Source organism: Vombatus ursinus, unplaced genomic scaffold, assembly GCF_900497805.2.
Source record: "Vombatus ursinus unplaced genomic scaffold, bare-nosed wombat genome assembly UNPS02014812.1, whole genome shotgun sequence".
Classification (NCBI taxonomy): Eukaryota; Metazoa; Chordata; class Mammalia; order Diprotodontia; family Vombatidae; genus Vombatus; species Vombatus ursinus.
In genome coordinates this window covers 49666638-49687040 of record NW_020954590.1, presented here as the reverse complement: position 1 = coordinate 49687040, position 20403 = coordinate 49666638, and the positions used below count along the sequence as shown (strand labels likewise).

The 20403-nt window shown below is 40.6% G+C and overlaps 1 protein-coding gene across 2 annotated transcripts in view; it reads left to right on the top strand.

Moving 5' to 3' along the window:
- Nucleotides 1–5007: 5007 nt before the first annotated feature.
- The window catches only part of LOC114053899 (rho-associated protein kinase 1), a 143922-nt gene continuing 128526 nt past the window's right edge, over nt 5008–20403 (top strand). For both annotated transcript variants that reach the window (XM_027877018.1, XM_027877017.1), the window contains exon 1: nt 5008–5229. In XM_027877018.1, the coding sequence (XP_027732819.1) occupies nt 5137–5229 (93 nt within the window). In that variant the 5' untranslated portion in view covers nt 5008–5136. The remainder of the gene's footprint in view (nt 5230–20403) is intronic.

The window sequence follows — 20403 nt, the reverse complement described above, 5'->3', positions numbered from 1 at the left end:
ACTATGTTTTAGCTGCAGTGACTAATTATCTGTTCTCTATAGTTACCTGAAATCAAAAGAAGTTTATTCTAGTAAATATATATGTGTATATGTGTGTGTGTGTGTGTGTATTTTTTCTTAAGCGCACTTTTGCAAAGTTACATTAAGCCTATTACTTTCTTGGAACTGTCTACAAAGCTATGGTTCCTATAGTAACTCAGCCACATCACATTCTTTACACATTTGTGGCAAGCATTTTTGAAATAACATGCAATTTACTGTACTGAATTACAATTGATATACAATTTATGGTGTGCACCTGCATTTTATGGTATGTTCTTAAGATAGAATAGTCAATAAAATGCAAGAAATTGGTAAAATACAAACATAGGTACAATATGGTGCCTTTGAGAATATGGTAACTTTATAACTTGGCAATTTTTTTGACATATGAGAGCTTCCTTTAATCTTAGCGTTGTAAAGGTTTTGTACATACCTTCTTAGTAGGAAGGTTTGATGAGGATATACATGGTAACGATGGAATAATTCATTGTTTTTCCATAAGCCTCCCCTGTGAGCAGTTTTCTTAGGAGAATAAATGCTACCAACATACACTGGTTTAAAAACTTGTTACGATAAAATGCATTTGCACATTGCTTTTCAGCTTCTTATAAACACAAAAATAAATGCAGAGGAATTTTAAAGTCTCCTTTGCTTTGTACAAGTCTGCTGCCAAAGCTTTCTCTTTCTTCCTTAATGGTATTTTCCAATTATACCTATTCCCTTCCAAGAAGTTAATTGCCTCATGCCTTTGGATCAATGCAGCCTCCTCTTAAGTCTCTGTACCTCCAGCATTAACCACCTCATCTTTAGTGATGCTACCAAAGTCTTCCCCCCGCCCCCCATTTGGTGCTTTGATTACCCTATTTCCTCCCTAGGAGTTTACAATGGACTTTTGTCATGCTGCAGATTATTAACTTTTTTTCTACGAATAATTTATGCTTGTTAATATACCAGATGTAAAAGTATGGCTAATTTGCACATTTGTGTAATAGAAATTCACTTCTCAGAATGTTCATTTTGCTATATTTTAATATATATCTGTGCCATTATTTTTGCATCAGCACTCAACCCCTTGACACTCACAGGACTTTTAGAATCACAGAATTGGAGAGCTGGAAATCATTTATCCTTTCTACTATCCCCCATTTTACATATGGAGCAACTGAGATTTAGACAGGTTAGATCAGGGGTGGGGAATCTGCAGCCTTGAGGCCACATCTAACCCCTGGGTTAAATGATTGCCTAATGCCATACTACTGACAGTTGGCGGTAAAACTCCAGGCCACTGTTTTTTCTTCTATTTCATGTTATATAAAGTGAATGAAAAGTTAAACTTAGATCCTATATCATAGAATTTTGGTAGTGTAGTGGATAGAGCACTGGAGTCAAGAAGACCTGAGTTTAAATCTGGCCTTAGACACTTACTAGCTGTGTGATCCGGGACAAGTTACTTGTTTCCCTCAGTTTCCTCATCTGTAAAATAGGGAGTTAGCACTGAAAGGGGCTCAGAGCTCATCTTACCCAGAAAGATTAAACGACTTGCCCCAAGTTCATACAGCTAATAAATAGCAGAGCTGAGATTCAAAACCAGGGCCTTGGATTCCAAATCTCATGGGAAAATACTTAGAAAAGCCTTGCAGCTGTTTAGATTTTTAAAGTTCCTCCCCAAAACAAACAACCCTTAAGATTTATATACCTTTTCATCTAGCTTTATAAAATTTGACTAAAAACCAAGGTGTAGCAAGGTATCAGGGAAAGACTGCTGCAACAAAATAGAGTTGGAGTTTGACTCTTTGCTCTGACATTTAATGGCTACGTCAATTCTTGGGTAAGTCACTTTATTTCTTTAATTCTATTAAGTGATGGGATTAAACTAGATCATCTAAAGTCTCCTCCAGTTCTAAATTTTATGATTCATCAATAATTACTCTTGCTATCCATTCATCTCAAACTCTTCTTTGTACTGTGGGCCTTAACAGTTAGCAACAAAGTCAAAATGTTCCAAGTTCTTTGAGAAACAACAAATTCCTAAGAACACCTAAAAATGGTAATCAAAAGGAGAGGCAGAGTTTGGTAAGTTTATTTTAGCTCTCTTGCTGGATTTATTTTAATCCTTAGGCTCACTGCTAATTCATATGGTTAGTTTAAAAAAATTCAAATACTGTACTTTAAATACTTGAGTCCAAAAAGTCACTGAATTTAATAAAATATCTCAGTTTTGTAAAGGGACAATGTTATTAACATGTATTTATTAAGTTCTAGGTGCTGGGGATACAATACAATGAATGAAACAATCCCTACTCACAAGGAGCTTACATTCTAACAAGGGAGACAAGTGTGTGTGTATATATACACAAATATATATACATATATACATATGTGTGTGACATACACACACAATTATATACAAAATAAATCTAAATAAGCAAAAATAAATACAAAGTAGTTTGAGAATCTTCTATGACATACTTATAAATACAAGATATTTATGAAATACAAGCGGCAGCTAGATGTCAAAGTGGATAGAGTGCCCGGCCTGAAGTCAGGAAGACTCATTTTCCTGAGTTTAAATCTGGCATCACTCACTTAACTAGTTGTGTGACTCTGAGTAAGTCACTTACCTCTGTTTGCCTCAGTTCCTCATCTGTCAAATGAGCTGGAGAGAAATGGTAAACCACTCCAGTATCTTTGCCAAGAAAACCACAAATGGGTTCACAAAGGATTTGAAATGACTGAACAACAACGAAATACAAAGTAGTTCAGGATCTTTTGTAGTGTATTGTATGTGAATGAAATGAAATGAGATTAAATGGTCTATTCTTACCTAAATAAAGACAATTAAATAAACCCCGGGGGAAAAACGGCCATACAAACTACAAGGTTTCTAATCACAAACTACAAGGTTTCTAATCACACTGGTGATTGACTTTAGTTCAGGAGTACACACAGTACGCTGGTTACAGGAAAACTGCTAGTCCCTTTAGGTTTTATAGTGAAATCCTCAGAGCTCCCTTCTGATGAATCTAAAACTTGAAATAAAAAAAAAATGAATAAAGAAAATGGAATAAAATAATAAAGTAAAAATTTAATATTTATTTCTAATAAACATTTAATAAAATACACATGCATTATTATAATAATAAATATTTAGCAAAAATAAAACAAGGCTGATTTCCTTTTATAGGCAACGTTATTTTATCAGGACATCTGCAGATTGAGTAACACCTCTTTTACTCCTTCAGCACAGTCAATGAAGCAACCTGTGAACAAGGAGGAAATGACTAGTTTTCTCAGCCTCGTAATTTTGAGTAAAATCACAACTCTAAATTTCCCTCCGGGGTGTCAGTCTGACTGTCCTTTGGGCGTACCGATTAAGCAGAACCCCGTGACAACCTCTGGTTAATGACAAGAGCTCAGTTTCAAGGCTCGTTCTCCTCTTCGGGGCTTCTGTCAAAATCATCTTCACTCGTTAATGATTTGACTCAGGTCCCTTCCAGCTTTTAGGTAAATGAACAGCCAAGTAGTTGCTTTTTTTTTCCCCTTTCCCCAGGGAAATCTTAGTCAGCGTTTGAAAGGCGGAAGATGTCGTTTAAAATTTATTTATTTTTTTACTAATGCCTATAAACATCTTGTCTTCGTCATAAAAGGACGGCATTCAAGCGCCTGGTTCTCCTTTTGGTAAGAATCTTCAAGGGACCCGAGCCAGGACTGGATGCAGGGCGATGGAAAAAACAGCCCCGAGAGCCCCACGGCCACCGCAGCAACTCGGAGGAGCAAAGCAACCCCGCCTCCGCCCCACCCCTCCGAGGGCTGCGGTGAAGAGGCAGCTCCGAACCGAGCCACGGAGCCAGCTCCGGGGAAGGCGCCTCCTTCCCTATGGCTCGCTTCCGCGCCGCCTCTCCGCACCGCCTCCTCCACCTCCCCATCCGAAAGATTCTGCGCACTAGGCGCCCGCGTGCGCGCGCACGTCTCCTCTCCCCTTCTGTCTCCGGTCTCAGAGAACGCGGCGCTCACCCGGGCTGGTTCCCCTTCCTATCCTCCCCGCCCCGCATGCGCAGTACGCACGGGCGGTCTCCGTTTGTTTGAACAGGAAGGCGGACATATTAGTCCCTCTAGCCCCCCCGAGGCATTCGCCGCCGCAACTCACTCTTCCCTTTCCCACCCCTTCCCACCACCCCCTCCCCGCCCCAACCCGGACTTCGGCTGACCGGCCCCTCCCAGGCGCTCTCCCCAGTTAGTCGCCGTCGTGACCGGACTCTTCGGCCTGTCTGCCCCTGCCCTGTCTCCTTCCTTCCTTCCTTCCTTTCTTCCTTCCTTCCTTCCTTCCAGCCTCCTCGGACGAGCACCGGCCTCGCCCTGCCCCATCGGATCCCGCGGCGGCGGCGGCGGCGGCGGCAGCAGCAGTAACGCCCGCGGCAGCGGCAACAACGGCGGCGGCGGGCGGACAAAATGGGCGAGTGAGGTAGCCCCGCGGGGAGCTGCTCCTGACCGAGGCGGAGCCGCACGTCGGACCCGGCGGAGCCGAGCCGGGCATGCGGGGTTAGCCTGCCTGCCTGCCTTGCCTGCTTGCAGCGCCTGGGACAGCAGCAGAGCGGGCCCCGCCGGCGGGCCGGGCAGCATCAGCTGGGAGCGCAGCCTCTGCCCCCCCCCCCCCCCCCCCCGGGGGAGCTCCTCCCCTCCCCCCCCCCCCCCCCCTTCCCCCCCTGGCCCCCCCCGGGGGGGGGGGGCCGGCCCTTCATGGAGGCGGCTGCGGCGGCCGGGGCCCGGGCCCGCTAGGCGCGAGCACCTTCCCCCAGGGCGTCGAGACCGGTGGCGACAGCGGCGGGCGGGCTGTCGGGTGGGATGCGCCTGTGGGCTTCGGCGCGGCTACGGGTCGCTGTCGCCCCCAGAGCCCGGCCAGGAGAGCGGAGAGCCGCCCAGTGAAGGGGCGGCGCGGAGCCCCGGGAGCCCCCGGCGACCCCGAGGTTCCGGCTCCTCCGGCCGGACGCCGAAGCCGAGGAGGCGAGCCCCGGCCTGCGGAGGAAGTGAGCGCCGAGCCTTTTTCCGTCGCTAGTGCTGCTGGTAGAAGGGGATTGTCACCGCAGCAGCAGCACCATGTCGACTGGGGACAGTTTTGAGACTCGGTTTGAGAAAATCGACAACCTGCTGCGGGACCCGAAGTCGGAAGTGAATTCGGATTGTTTGCTGGTAAGTGGGGGCCGCTCGGCCGCGCCGCGCCTTGTTTTGCTTTGCTCCGCTCGGGATTAAGTTTATTTCCTCTTAGGGGCCTTGACTGCAGTGCACTATCAAGGAAAGTTGCTTCTGTGCCTGAGACTCAACAGAAAGCATCTCGACCGCGATTGAAAAATAAAATCCCTAGGGAGGCTTGGTGTACCATTCCAGGCTTGTGGGAAGAGTGTGGGAAGCTCTCTCCGGGGCTGATCGGCTCTGCACAACCTCAAGTCCCAGTTATTTATTAGGACTCTCACGAACTGTTACTGCAAGTATCGTGGAAGAAGGCATTCTCTTGTCATAGTTGTCATTAGGCGCATGGACCGGTAGTTAGGAAATAGAGGCTCTATTAGGAAGTCATCTTCCTGAGGAGTGTCAGTTATGTATGAAAGAACACACTTCTCCTTTCAACAGATGTAGCAGAGCGCTTAGAAAGTGGCCGTAGAGGATTAATTAGGTTTGGAAAAGTGACTTTTAGCCAAAATGTAGTTAACTTTTGATAGACTGAATGGCTGCTTTTTTGCTGGGCTAGTTAAGTGTAAAAAACCAAGACTCACATTCAGTGATACTGAGTAGTATGAGTGTTGATCAGCTTTCCTCTTCCCCTTCCGACTGACTTAATTGGTTTTTATTTCAGCACATTATTAACATCTTCTAATAATTTTGTGCATTACAAAAAACAGCAATTATGGTATAACTTTTTGTCATACTTTAGCTATTAAATCACTTTCCATTTTTTTTTTCATCGTTTTGTACGGTGAAAGCCGAAGTCCAATTTAGAAAATCAATGTTGGGCCATGATAGTGTGTACAATTAAAACTAATTTAGAATTTTAGAGTTTTGTCACTTTTCTCCAAAATGACTATTTGTATACTCTATTAGACCTTATGTCAAGTCAGTTTCTAGTGATGCTTTTCCAGGTTGTAAAAGTATCTTAATTTGGTGGACTAAAATAAATTCCTCTTTAAAATGAAGTCACAGGGAGCATGTGTACTGATAAGATTTCACAGCATCTCTAGGGAATTAGTGTTAAGAATGCAAGGGTCAATTTATAACTTGCCATTTGGGGCTAAGTGAATGTGAGGCAGTTAAAAAATAGTAGTCAGTGAGCCATTCAGAGAAATAAGCTATTTTTAAATGCTGTGGTTAGATAAAAGACAAAAATTATGTTGGATAGTTTTTAAATTAACATGGATTTTAGTTTCATCTAACTATTTTGATTTTAAAATGAATGTAACATTGTTGAGAATTGAATGTAGGTTACCAGGAAGCTGAAAACCTCTTTATCAGTAAGAAACTTAAGTCTTCATTGTTTCTTAATTTGGGATCTCTATGCAATGCTGAAGCTATTGGGAGTAGTGTTTTAGATGTAGAAAAATATCTTGCTTATATTTACAGATGTAACATTTTAAAATATGTAGTTGGTTGCTTTGCTTTATGAATCTTTTAGGAGTTTTGCTTAGGAGGAGTGTTAAAAGGGATTTGAAAGATGTTTCCTCTTGATCGAGATTTCGTTGTAATTTAGTTAGACATTTATTGAGCACTTAAAATATGCCAGGCCTTGTGTAAAGTTTAAGAAATTTTTACTGTTTAATATCTGTTGCTTCCATTTTTTCATCTTTTTTTAGTTCTTTCGAACTCATCGTTTTGTGAAACAGCATTTGTAGACAGGTTACAGTTATCTTTTAGCCTACTCTAGAAACCTTTTTCTGTTCTATACTTGTGACGACTGTGTTCTTGAAACTCATTCTAAGTCAAGTTTTTTTTTCCTTCTGTACTTTGTTGTGTTTGTAGTGGGAGTTTCCCCTTCTTTCTCAAGTATAGCTCTTAGGATTGGAAGGGTCCTTAAGATGAAAAATGATCCCTCTGTAATCTTCCTTTATATGGGTGAGTTCAATCAAATCAAGAATTATTTGTTGAATTTTGATTTCTCTAGGGGGAAACAAAGAATGATAAGACATTTTTCTCTCTTTAAAGAGCTTGTGACCTAATAGGGGAGACAATATGAGTGAAAAATTGACGAGCAAATATGCCAAAGAAGGGGTACATGTTTAATATACTTTTAAGGCCTGTTTTGTTGAAAGCTGAGGGATGCACAAAGAGCATAGGATTGTGGATTTAGAGTTGAAAGGGGCCTCTGACCCTGTCCTTTAGGCTTACCATGTAGTAGGGAGACAAGACATGAAAGCTTGGACTGGGGTATAAAGTGCAGAAGAGGCTCCATTAAAGTACTCTTCGAGTTGTCATCATTTTTGGGAAGGCTTCATGGATAATAAGTGCTGTATTAGTCCTGGGGATCGTGAAATCACTGTGGGTTGGAGTGGCCAAAGAAAACTTAAAGGAAGTTGGACTTAGACCCTATTGTAGAAGGAGAGAAAGGGGGAATGTAATGAACAAAGGAGTAGGCACAGGATATGGTTGCTGTGTTTCAGGGATGTTCAGGTTAGGAGAAGAATAAGAAGATCATGGGATCATAGCTGCAGAGCTGGTAGGGGCCTGAAAGATCACGTAGGAAGCAGATGCTGGTCTCAGTCCTCGTTAGCTCTTGCCTGGATCATTACAGTAGCCTAACCAGTCTCCTTGCCTCAAGTTTAGAGCTGGATGGGGCCTTAAAGGTCATTTATTCTTACCTCCTCGTTTTATGGGTGAGGAGGGGTGTAAGGGCATTGGTGGAACACTAGCACCTCTGGTATGAAGGCACGCTGAACCCTTTCCAGGTCTGTTCATCCACCTTTGTTAAAGTCCACCTGGCACTTAACTTTAACCTTTGGCTCTAAGAAGCTGTAATATGGGAAGGGGTCACACACTGGTAACACCTTCTCGGCAGATGGGGCCGAATCAGGTTGAGGGTAACAGACAGGTCTCAAACCCATCAGTGAATTAAGAGGATGTCTACCCCAAACATGGGAAGAATTCCCCTGGCAGAATGGGTGAATGATAACTTAGTTCCAATGTCCGTGAAAGCAATTGAAGCAGGTGCTAGAGAGAGCTTAGAGCTCTGTTTAGACATCAAAGAAACCAAGGTCATCCACTGCATCCCGGTTGTCTTGTCTTTTTTGTCTTGCCACTGGACTTCAGTGACTCTGGAAGAAAGTGTGAGGCTGCCAATTTTGTGCAACTCTGCCTAACTTAAATCCAATTTGTGCACTATTCAAGACATCACCCTTTGATGTCATTGGTCTTCTTCTGGGAAAATGAAGGACAAACAACAACAGGTGAGGAACCGAAGAACTTAAGTGACTTGCCTAGGGTCACACAGATAGTAAGCTTCATAGATGGGATTTGAACCCAAATCCTCCAAGTCCAAAGCCAGTGATTTTTCCTATAAATAGGTAAAATCTCCCAAATAGATTATGGAGGGTTTTGAATGCCAGCCCACTTCAATCAATAAATATTTTATTGTCCTTCCTATTGTCTTTAGGACAAAATGCAAACTACTTGCTAATTGAGGCCCTTTAGAATCTAATTCCCCCCCCTCTTTCCAGACTTACTTTGTATTATACTTAGTCATGTCTTCTTTTTCAGATGAATTGCCCTACTATATCTTCCCCAAAACTTGACATTCCAACTCCTATTTCTTTCCTCTTGCATGGGCCTAAAATTTATTCCTTTCTTACTTTTGCTTTTAGAACACTTAGTTTTCTTCTAAGCTTAGCTCAGATGCCTCTCCTAATTTTTCTGCCTCCTGCAGCAGTTAGTATGTTTCCTCTTGAAAATGCCTTGTATTGTCTCTGTGCATGGTATATCTCCCAGTAGAATGCAAGCATCTTGAAGGAAGGACTGCTTGATTCTTGTCTTTGCATTTTTAGTATTTAGAATTTTACCTTTTAAATAGTAGATACTCAATAAATATTTCAATTGAATCGAACTAATACTCTGTGCAGTGTAGGGAGTACAAAGACTGAAACCAACCATGATCTTAAGGACCTTATAAATTTGCAGAGATGTGGTAGGAACATTATTCCAGGAAGTTGGAATGGCATAAGCATGAGGTTAGGAAAAGACCATGGTGTGTTCAGGAACAATACGTCGATTTCCATTAGAAAATACAATACAGTACTAGTGGAAAACCAGACTAGAAAGGTAGGATGCTACGAGATTAGGAAAAGTCTTCAGTAAAGACTTGTAGAGGACTTTAATTCATTGGTCAGTGGGGAACCATTGTTTGTGATTAGGGGAATGACATCAGAGTTGCTCTTTCATTAGGATGATTTCTGTGGCTAAACTTGAGGCAAGGAGACTGGTTAGGCTGTTGTAATAATCTAGGCAAGAGCTAATGAAGACTGAGACTAGCATGCTGAAGATAGTAATGAATAGAGAACTAACACAGACTGGGAAATCTAAATTTGATAGGACCTGTTCACTAGACTTGAGAAGTGGAAGGAGCTGCAGATGTCAAAAATGGCTCACAGGTTTCAAGTTTGGGTGACTGAGAGAAAATGGTTCTGTCATTAACAGAAATTGGGAAGTTCAGAAAAAGAGAAGGACTTTTTTTCTGGAAAAATGAAGGGTTCAGTTTGGAACATTTGAGTATGGGTTGCTGTACTGGGTCCACTACACAAATGTTACTTAATCTCAACTGGGCTCTCAAAGATGCTAGGCAGTCCTTCCTTAACTCCCTTATCAACTCACTATTCCACTCTCCACAGAAGCTCTTCTTAACCATTTCATCCTTCCTCATGGCTTCTCCTCCCCTCCCCTTCTCAGTTGAGAACCTTGCCTCATATTTTACTAAAAAAATTGAGGCCATTTGTTGAGAGTTTCTTCTTTCCTCTTCATCTCATCACTCAAATACTTTCTACTACTATGCCCTCCTTCACCCCATCTCACAAGAAGAGGTGATCCTACTCCTTGCCAAGCCAGACTTCTCTCCCTGTACAACTATTCCATTTCATCCCATCCCTTCCATCAGAACACCTGCTGTATCATCCCTAATCTCTCACTTATTTCCAATCTCTGTCTGCTGGCTGCTTCCCTACTGCTTACAAACAAGCTCATATATCCACTATCTTCAAAAAACTCTCATTTGATCCTTCCATCCCTAATAAACTAACATTCTGCCCTTTGTGTTTAAACTGCTTTAAAAAGCCATCTTAAATAGGTGCCTCCACTTTCTCTCCTCTCACTTTTTTTTTTTTTTTGGTGAGGCAATTGGGGTTAAGTGACTTGTCCAGAGTCAGACAGCTACTAAGTGTTATGTGTCAGGAGGTCAGATTTGAACTCAGATCCTCCTGACTCCAGAGCTGGTGCTCTATCCACTTGCGACACCTAGCTGCCCCTCTCCTCTCACTTCTTAACTCTCTATAATCTGGCTTCCAGCCTCATCAGGCAACCAAAATGACTATCTCCAAAGTTACCAGTGATCTCTTACTTGCCAAATTCAGTGGCTTTTCTCAGTCCTCGTTCTTCTGGACCTTTGACACTGTTGATCACCTTTTTCTCCCTGATAATCTTTTCTCTCTAGGCTTTTGGGACACCATTGTTTTCTAATTCTCATCCTACATATCTTACTACTGCTTAGTCTCCTTTGGTGGTTCTTCATCCAAGTCACAACCACTAACTGTGGGTGTCTCATGGGCCTTCTTCTCTCCCTCTGTGTTACTTCACTTCGTTATCTCACCAACTCCGACAGATGTAATTATAGTCTCTATGCTGATAATTCTCAAATCTACTTATCCAGTTCTAACCTCTTTGCTCATCTCCAGTCTTGCATCTCCAGTTGCCTTTCAGACATCTCAAACTGGATGTCCAGTAGACATCTTAAACTCATTATGTCTGAAACTGAACTCATTGTTTTCCCCCTTAAACCCTCCCCCTTTACAAACTTCTCACTTGGGAACCAAGTCCTCTAGGTCTCACCTGCATGTCATCTTCTACTCCTCACTATCTCTCACTTCCCATAGTCCAGGAGTGGGGAACCTGCAGCCTCAAGGCCACATGTGGCCTTCTAGGTCCTTGGGTGTGTGGCCTTTTGACTGAGTCCAAGTTTTACAGAACAAATCTTTTTATTAAGGGGATTTGTTCTATGAACTTGGATTCAGTCAAAGGGCCACACTTGAGGATCTAGAGGGCCACATGGTGGCCTCAAGGCTGTAGGTTCCCTACCCCTGCCATAATCAGTCTGTCTCCAAGGCTTGTTTAATTTTACCTTTGCAATTCTCTTGAATATGCCTCCTTCTCTCCTCCAGCACTACTACCACATTGTGGTAGGCCCTCATCACTTCATGCCTAAACTACTATAATAGTAATACAATACAGCAGTAATTACAGTAGCCTACTGCAAGTCCCTCCCTGCTCTAATCTATCCTTCATTTAGCTGTCATAGTGATTTTCCTAAAGCACAGGTCCAATCCCCTACTCAATTAAACTTTATTGGCTCCCTATTGCTTTCAGGATCAAATACAAAACCCTCTGTCTGGCATTCAAAGTCCCTCATAACCTGTACACTTCATAACCTCCTCTCTCCTGTCTCTCTCTTTACACCTTACCCCTCCCCCTATTCTTTGATCTAGTGACAGTCACTCCTTGTCTTGTTATCCTGTTTTTAGCTTGTTTGTACATATTTGCATTTTGTTTCTCCCATTAGATTTTGAGCTCCTCCAGGATAGGAACTGCCATTTGCCCCAATTTCTGTCACCAGGGCTTAGCATAGTGCTTGGTACATAGTAGGTTCTTAATAGATGCTTATTGCTTGACTGACTGATGAGATATATCTTGTAGACAATTGGAAATTCTAGATTACTGAGTAACAGGACAAGACTAGAGATGACTGCTTATGTGTCATATATGTAGAAGTAAAAGCTGGAGCATTGTATGGATAAGATCTTCAAGGAAAAGGGTGGAGAGGAAAAATGTCTGAGAACAGAACATGTCAGCATTTGTCAGGAGTTAGGAGAGACAGAATGATTAGAGAAGTAGGAAGGCCAGGAGGAGGGTAGCCTCACCAAAAGGTCAAGGAAGATGAGAACTGTGAAAAAGCTGTTTCATTATCAAGAGGTCATTACTAATCTTGTGGCAAATGCAAGAAGTTAAGAAGTGATGAGAAAATGGAGGCAGAGAGTGTACGTAATGAGTTTGAAAGGTGTAATGGTGAAAGGAAGGTAAGAGACAGAACAGATTCTAGGGTTGTTGGAGGGCTTTGGGGAGCAAAGTATGATTTGAGGATGTTTGTAGATGGAGGGCAAGGAGATAATGAAGAAGGAGGAACTGAAGATACGGGAGTCAAATTAAGTCAGTAAACATTTAGTAAGTGCCTACTATGTTCCATGCACTGGCCAGACAACTATATGAAAAGAAAGTCCTTGCCCTCAAGGAGTTTACAATCTTATGGAGGAAGACAAAACAAAAAGGAACCTGAAAAGGAGAGAATGGGGGAGTTAGCTGATGCAGGGTGGAGAAGTCAGAGAAGTCCCAAGGTGGTGCACCCAGGTGAGAAATGAGATGTCTGAGCTGAGATCTCCACTTAAATGTGTGAGAGGTTATTGTAGGAACAAGAGCTTGAAAGACTTGATGGGAAATGGTTAGCCTTGGAAAGAGGAAAAGACATTTGAAACTAGGTAAGGCGTGGAACGCACGTTACAAACTGAAAAGCACCTGTGTCAGATGCCATTATTATTTTTTCTTGAAGCAGGACGAATGTAGGTATAGAGAAATTTTAAGATTTGGAGGAGGAAAATTGAGGTAACTCAGGTTAGACAGACCTAACTTCCTCTGTAAAAGTAAGTAGTGATTCTTAAAGTGTGGTCCAGGAACCCAAAGACCTTTTCAGGGAGTCTTTGAGGTGAAACTTTTTGTAATAATTCTAAGTATTTTAAGTTCTAATATGATAAATATTGAGAGCTATAACCCACATAAACAAAAGGACCTGTGGGTCATCAATAATTTTTAAGCGTGTAAAGGGATCCCAAGAACAAAACGTATGAGAATTGCTGCAGCAAATAGCTGTGAATGCGATGGAGTAAAGTGAGGTAAAGTGAGTTTATGGACCTGAAAAGAATGTAAGAAATTAGGATCAGCCTGTGGAGAAATGAATAACTAATCAACAAGAAGGGACAGAGACTGAGCAGTGGATAGAGTGCCAGGTCTGAAGTTAAGACTCATCTTCTTAAGTTCAGATATGGCCTCAGACACTTACTAGTTGTGTGATTATGGGTAAGTCACTTCACCCTGTTTGTCTCTGTCCCTCTGTTTGCCTCAGTTTCCTCATCTGTAAAATGAGCTGGAGAAGGAAATGGCAAACCACTCCATTATCTTTGCCAAGAAAACCCCAAGTGGGGTCATGAAGAGCCAGACATGACTGAAAACAACTGAACACAACTGAACAACAATCAACAAGAGAATAAAATGTTTGAAGGTTTTCTGTACAAGGCTGGTCATGGTGAAATAGAAAGGGAGTAGGGAGTGTTAAGGAGATGGGTAAATGAGGGTGAAGATGTAGTTGATTTGCTCTATATGCTCATCAACATTTTTATTTGTAATTATGGCAAAAACAGTTTTTTGGGTCCAAGGATTCAGTATTATTTCTTTTCTTCCACCCTCTCTTTTCTGAGAGAGTTTTTGAATGTGTTATGATTGAAGCTAAGAGCTGAGAATAAGGAAAGGTATTTAATATAATTGACCCTAGAATATATCAGCTGGGCTAGTAAGTGGCAGGCCACATGGGTGCATAGTTCATAACAACAGAGCAGTTAAGGCTAGGAAGGAGGCTATATTGTGGACCAGGTAGAGGACTAGGCCCAGACAGGCCTGACTAGCATATGGGTGAAGCAACCTTTATTTAATTCTCTTCAGTTAAATCTGGAGAGACTGGGGAAGACAGATTTAGGAGAGAGAGTAAACAAGTACATCCAGAGAGATTGGGGGGCGGGGCAAGTGGGAGATCCTTAGATAGGGAGTAAGAGGGTTGAGAATGCCTGAAGCCTGAGAGGGGAGATAGTTTTAGGACTCAGATTGGGAAGAGTCTCATTCGTTTGTAGATAAGGGGATCTAGACCCTTTTTCCTTGAGTCCATAGTTGACAGATTAGATCTAGGTCAGGTGTTCTTAACTTGTGGTCTGTGAAATTTTAAACAATATTTTGATAGCTGTTTCAATATAATTGGTTTCCTTTGCAATGCTATGTATTTTTTTTATGCATTTGAAAACATTATTTTGAGAAGGAGTCCATAGACTTCTCCAGACTGCCCATCAGAGGTGGGGAACCTGCAGCCTAGAGGCCACATTGTGGCCTTCCAGCTCCTTGAGTGCAGCCATTTGACTAAGTCCAAGTTTTACAGAACAAATCCTTTTATTAAGGGGATTTGTTCTGGGAAGTTTGGATTCAGTCAAAGGGCCGCACTTGAGGACCTAAAAGTTATCCACTCTTGTGACCAGGACAAAAGGTTAACAACACCTCCACTAGGTTGTGATACCTGTGAATGACCAAATTAGAGAAATTAGAGAAAATGTAGCTAGCATGCTATAGGTGCTTAAATATTATGAAATTAACTTCTTGAGAGAGGTATTGTTTCAAAACCCCAAAATGTTCATGTAGGGGAGTAGATTTAAGAAGGCTGAGAAATAGCCTTGCCAACCAAATCCACAGCAAAGGAGCTAGAATTGAACAAATTAAGGATTTGTCAGCAGGAAAGGAGAGGCAAATAAAGTTCTAGTCCATGTAGTTGCTGCTTAGAAATGGAATGAGTGAACCTTTTTATCTCTTTTATCTGACACTGGACTTAGTACTCCCTCCACCTTTCTAACTGTTGTACTTTGTAGTAAATCTCCTTTAAAAACACCAATATCGCATGATGCTTTGGGAAGCTAGGGGCAAAGGAGGGAGGATGAAGAAATAAATGATTGAAAGTTCCCCACCCCCAGGAATCCTGAGAGGGCAACAAAGGAGAATGAGTATAAGTCGTGGAAGCAAAAATTTAGCAGATGGTGCTAGCTGTGGAGATGAAAGAGAGGAAAAATCTCCCAGAGACAAGTGAATACTAGAGGATGGATGGCTCTATCACAAATAGGTCTAGTTTTTATGACAGTACCATTGGACATGAAAAAAATGTTTTGGAAAGTTGAATCGGGTTGCATTTGTGTGTAACAGGATGGAAAAAGGCTAAAGGTCGGGAAATGAGTTAAGTTATTGCAGTAAGTCTAAATGGAACAGCAGTAGGATTATGGGAATGTGAAGGAAAGAGCAAATGGTAGAGACACTATGAAGGAAATCTTTGTTCCTGTTCTTTGCAGCAGCACAATTCCTTTTATTGCTGCACCTTTTACACTGGTTGCCTCTTCCTCTCTATGCATGTAGTTGTGCAAAAAAGTTTGTTAAAGTATACTCACTATTTTGATGAACAACCTTTCTCAAAATGATTTTCTGAATGTTTCTGAAATTTTTTCCATCTTCAGGCTGCTTTGGTGGGGCAAAAGGTCATGTAATCTGCTCAAAAATCTTCCTTGGCTCCCTAATGCCTACTGAATCAAAGCATTTTACTTCTGCCAGGCATTCAAAACCTTTTACAATCTGGTACCACCCTTCTTTTCATCCTAATTTCATACTACTGTTGATATTTCAGCAAAACTAATATTCTTATCCTGTATGTGCTCCATGCCATCTCACCTCCAGGCCTTTTGTTTATGCTGTTCTTTGTATATATAACTCCTGCCCCCATTGGATTCCTACTAATTTTTCCAGGTCCAGTTCAAATGTCTTCTCCTCCATGAAGCTTTCTTTGATTTTATTTTCCTCTCTCACCTCCAGTTAATGACCTTTTGGTCCTCAGGTTTCACATAGCATATTGCACTTATCTGATGCTCTTATTATGTATTATTTTGCAATATTATCATTATTATTATTATCATTATTTCTTCACATGTTGTAGCCTCCACTAGACTATAGGCTTTTTGAGAATGGAGATAGTCCTACCTAAATTTTATACCTTGTTTAATTTGTATCTTGTCCAAATTTTGCATTTTGTTTAATTTAATGTTCTATTTACAAGTGTTGCTTAACAAATGTTTGATAAATTGACTTGTACAATAACTCAAAACCTATTACTGACATACTGATATGCAACATATCAAATTTAGATTAATCATTCTTGGCATTCTATTTATGTGATTCCTGCTGTGTCCTTTCCTTGGCTCAGACTCTTGACTCTTGGTTTCTGTGAATTCACTGGACTGGCAGTAGTGGTATAGTGGAAGGAGTGCCATACTTGGAGTCAGGAAAGATCTGGGCTTGGGTTTTATAACAGCACTGGCTATGTGATTCTGGGCAAATCAACTTCCTTATTCTTAAGTGGAAACAACAATACCTGTATGGAATATTAAGGTATCATAAGAACCAGATGTAAAGATTTGAAATAATATAGAAAAGTTCTATGAAGTGATATAGAGCAGTGATAAACAGAACCAGAAGAACAATATACATGATGGATTCATCCATGTCAGTTAAATTAGCTTGAATTTATTAAGCGCTTACTATGTACCAGGCACTGTACTCCGAGCTGGGGATACAATGAAAGGTAAAAAATCATTTCTTAAGGATTTTGTTGTTGTTTTTCGTCGTTTTCAGTCATGCCTAGCTCTTCATGACCCCACTTGAGGTTTTCTTGGCAAAGATAGTATAGTGTTTTGTCATTTTCTTCCCCAGCTTATTTGACATATTAGGAAACTGAGGCAAACAGCGTTAAGGGACTTTCCCAAGGTCACAGAGCTACTGAGTGTCTAAGGCCATATTTGAATTCTTCTTTTCTCCAGGCCTAACACTTTATCCTCTAGAGCTAACGGGGAAACAACATGTTAGCAACTATGTTTAAAGAAAAGATATATCGAGGATAAATTAGGGATAGGCTCAGAGGGAAGGTAAGGTACTAAGATTAAAGAGGACTGGTAAAGGCTTCTTTGCAGAAGGTGGGACTTTATAGCTGAGACTTGAAGGAAACCAGGAGGCAGAGGTGAGGAGGGAAAGTCTTTGAGACATGGAGGTCAGCCTGTCAAAAAGCACAATGATAGGCGATGGAGTATATTGTGTAAGAAACAGCAAGAAGGCCAGGTCACTGTCTGCAGAGTACATGAAGGGGAGTGAAAGTAAGAAGACTGGAAGGTTAGGAAGGGCCCAAGTTATGAAGGGTTTTGATGGCCAAATAAAGGATTTTGTAGTTGATCCTGGAAGCAATAGGAAGCCACTGAAATTTATTGAGTGAGGAAGGGGAGGTGATAATAATAGCAGTACGTTCATATTACAAATGCACATAATGAAGGTTAGAAAGGATCAGGAAAACAACTTTAATATGTGTAACACTTTATTAAAGTCAATATGTAGTTTTTGATATGGCATTAATTGATCATTAATGAAAATTACAGACAATCATTTACAGTTTTCTTTTCAGCTTGCAGTTAGTTTTATTTTCCTCTATGACCTTACATATTTTGAATTCCTGAGCTTTTCAATGGAAATATGAACACATTTTACATAAAAATTGAGAGATAGCATGTTGTAGTGGATAAAACGTTGGACCCAGTTGTTGTCTACATAAGATCTGGGTTCAAATCTCGTCTCAGACTGTTAGGCTATGTGATGTTAAACAAGTTACTTATGCATTCTGGACTTGAGTTTCTTAAACTGTAAAAATAATCTCACATAATCTCTAAGATTTTTCCAGTTCCTAGACTTGATCACGCAGAACGGTGCAGTAACCATGCTGCTGCTGTATCTTACAGTGCCTAGTGTAGTGCTGAACACAGAGTAAGAATTCAGTAAATATTTGACCTATATACCTTATTTTGCCAGAGAAATTATATACGTATATATATGTACATGTATATTTCTATATATAAAACACCTCAAATATTTATTGACCTCTTAAGTTTTTCTTTTTATATGTAGTAAAGCTTCATTCCTCTTGAATAGTCTTATGTCTAGATAGTGTGAAGAGTAAACTGTTAAGTATCTGGGTCTTCTCACATCTAAATTGAAGATGTCTACCATTTAACTGTTGGAAATATTGAATAATATATTGAATAGAAATTTGCAAAATATTTTGTGTTACAGTCTACAAGGGCACATAGAATGAATAAAGGATTGCAACTGAAGGCAGCTGGCTTGCCCATTTTCCCTTCTTCAGTGGGGGTTCCTGTCACTCTTTTGTGGGAAAAATGTTCAGATAAAAGGAAAATTTTGGGACATTGTCTTTAATGTTAGTGAATAATAATGTTTTCCATTTATATACTTTATGCTTTTGTGGATATGTGATCAAATTAACATGGGTACTTTTTATGTTGTATGACCCCAGTCTGTGTTCTTTCCATGAGTCTATCATAGGAAGCCCACCCAATGTGCTGGGACCTTCTAGATCAAGGATTCTTTTTCTCCCCTCCACTTAATAGTATTTTATTTTTTCCAATTACATGTAGAGATAGTTTCCAACATTCACTTTTATATGATTTTGAGTTCCAGATTTTTTTCTCCCCCCTCCCCAAGATGGCATGCAATCTGATATAGGCTATACATGTACAATCCTTTTAGACATATTTCCACATTAGTTATGTTGTGAAGGAAGAATCAGAACATAAGAGAAAAACCATGAGAAGGAAAAAAAAAGAGAAAATAGTATGCTTCGATCTGCATTCAGACTCTATAGTTCTTTCTCTTTTGGAATTGTCTTAGATCATTGTATTGCTGAGAAGAGTTAAGTCTATCAAAGTTGGTCATTGCACAGTGTTGCTGTTACTGTGTACAGTGTTCTCTTGGTTCTGCTCACTTCACTCAGCATCAGTTTATGTAAGCCTTTCCAGGTTTTTCTGAAATTTTCCTGCTTATCATATCTTATAGAACAATACAGCTTGTTCAGCCATTCCCCAGTTGATGGGCATCCCCTCAATTTCCAATTCTTTGCCACCACAAAAAGAGCTGCTATAAATATTTTTGTACATGTGGGTCCTTTCCCCTTTTTTATGATCTCTTTGGGATACAGATCTAGTAGTGGTGTTGCTGGATCAGAGGGTATACATAGTTTTATAGCCCTTTGGGCATAGTTCCAAATTGCTCTCCAGAATGGATGGATCATTTCACAACTCCACCACCAATGTATTAAGTGTTCCAATTTTCCCCTATCTTCTCCAGTATTTATCATTTTCCTTTTTTGTCATATTAGCCAATCTGATAAGTGTAAAGTGGTACCTCAGAGTTGTTTTAATTTGTATTTCTCTAAGCATTGGTGGTTTAGAGCATTTTTTAATGTAACTATGGATAGCTCTGATTCCTTCATCTTAAAACTGCCTGTTCATATTCTTTGGCCATTTATCAATTGGGTAATTAGATCAGGGATTCTCAACCTGTGTTCTTTGATCTTGTTTTTTTTAATATAAATTTAATTTATATATTATATAAATTATATATAATATATAAATAATAATTCATATATATAAATTATATATAATATATAAATAATAATTTATATATATATAAATATAATTGATTTCCTTTGTATTTTTTTATGGATTCCATGTATTTTATTTTGAGTTTTAAAAAACATTCTAAGAAGGGGTTCCTAGGCTTTACCAGACTGCCAAAGGGGTCCATGACACAGAAAAGTTTAAGAAGTGTTGTTCTAGATCATTTAATGTTCCATGGGTATTAGTGTAGCTGTCTAGCTATTATCCTTTATTCTCACTTGGTTGGCCCATCTCCTATTCTGATAATGTCTCCTGATCCACATGTTTGGCAGTTTGCAGGGTGCTTTCACTTGAACTCTCTGGGTATGCACAACATTCCTGTGAGGTATGCAGGGCAGATAGTACTCTAGTTCTATAGTCTAGCTCCTCCTCTGTGGCCTTTTTTTTTTTTTTAAATGACTTCTCAGAACTTCTAATATAAGGAAAGTGCCTTGCCCATCCATGTAGTCATTTCACTCTGGGCTTCACTTTTGACTGTCTTCTTCACCAAATCCTTTCTATACCCAGTATTGCCTAGCGTGGTGACTTATACTTATCAAGTACCAGGTATTTGTTGAAGGTTTTTCTTTCCTCATCTGTCTTTTGCATTCTCCCCTGCATATGGTTGGTTACCACATCCTAACTGTTCTCCCTTGACAATATTTTTCCCACCTTACCTCTCTTTCCCACTCATACCATTGTGGTTTAGCCCCTCTGTCACTCCCACCAATAT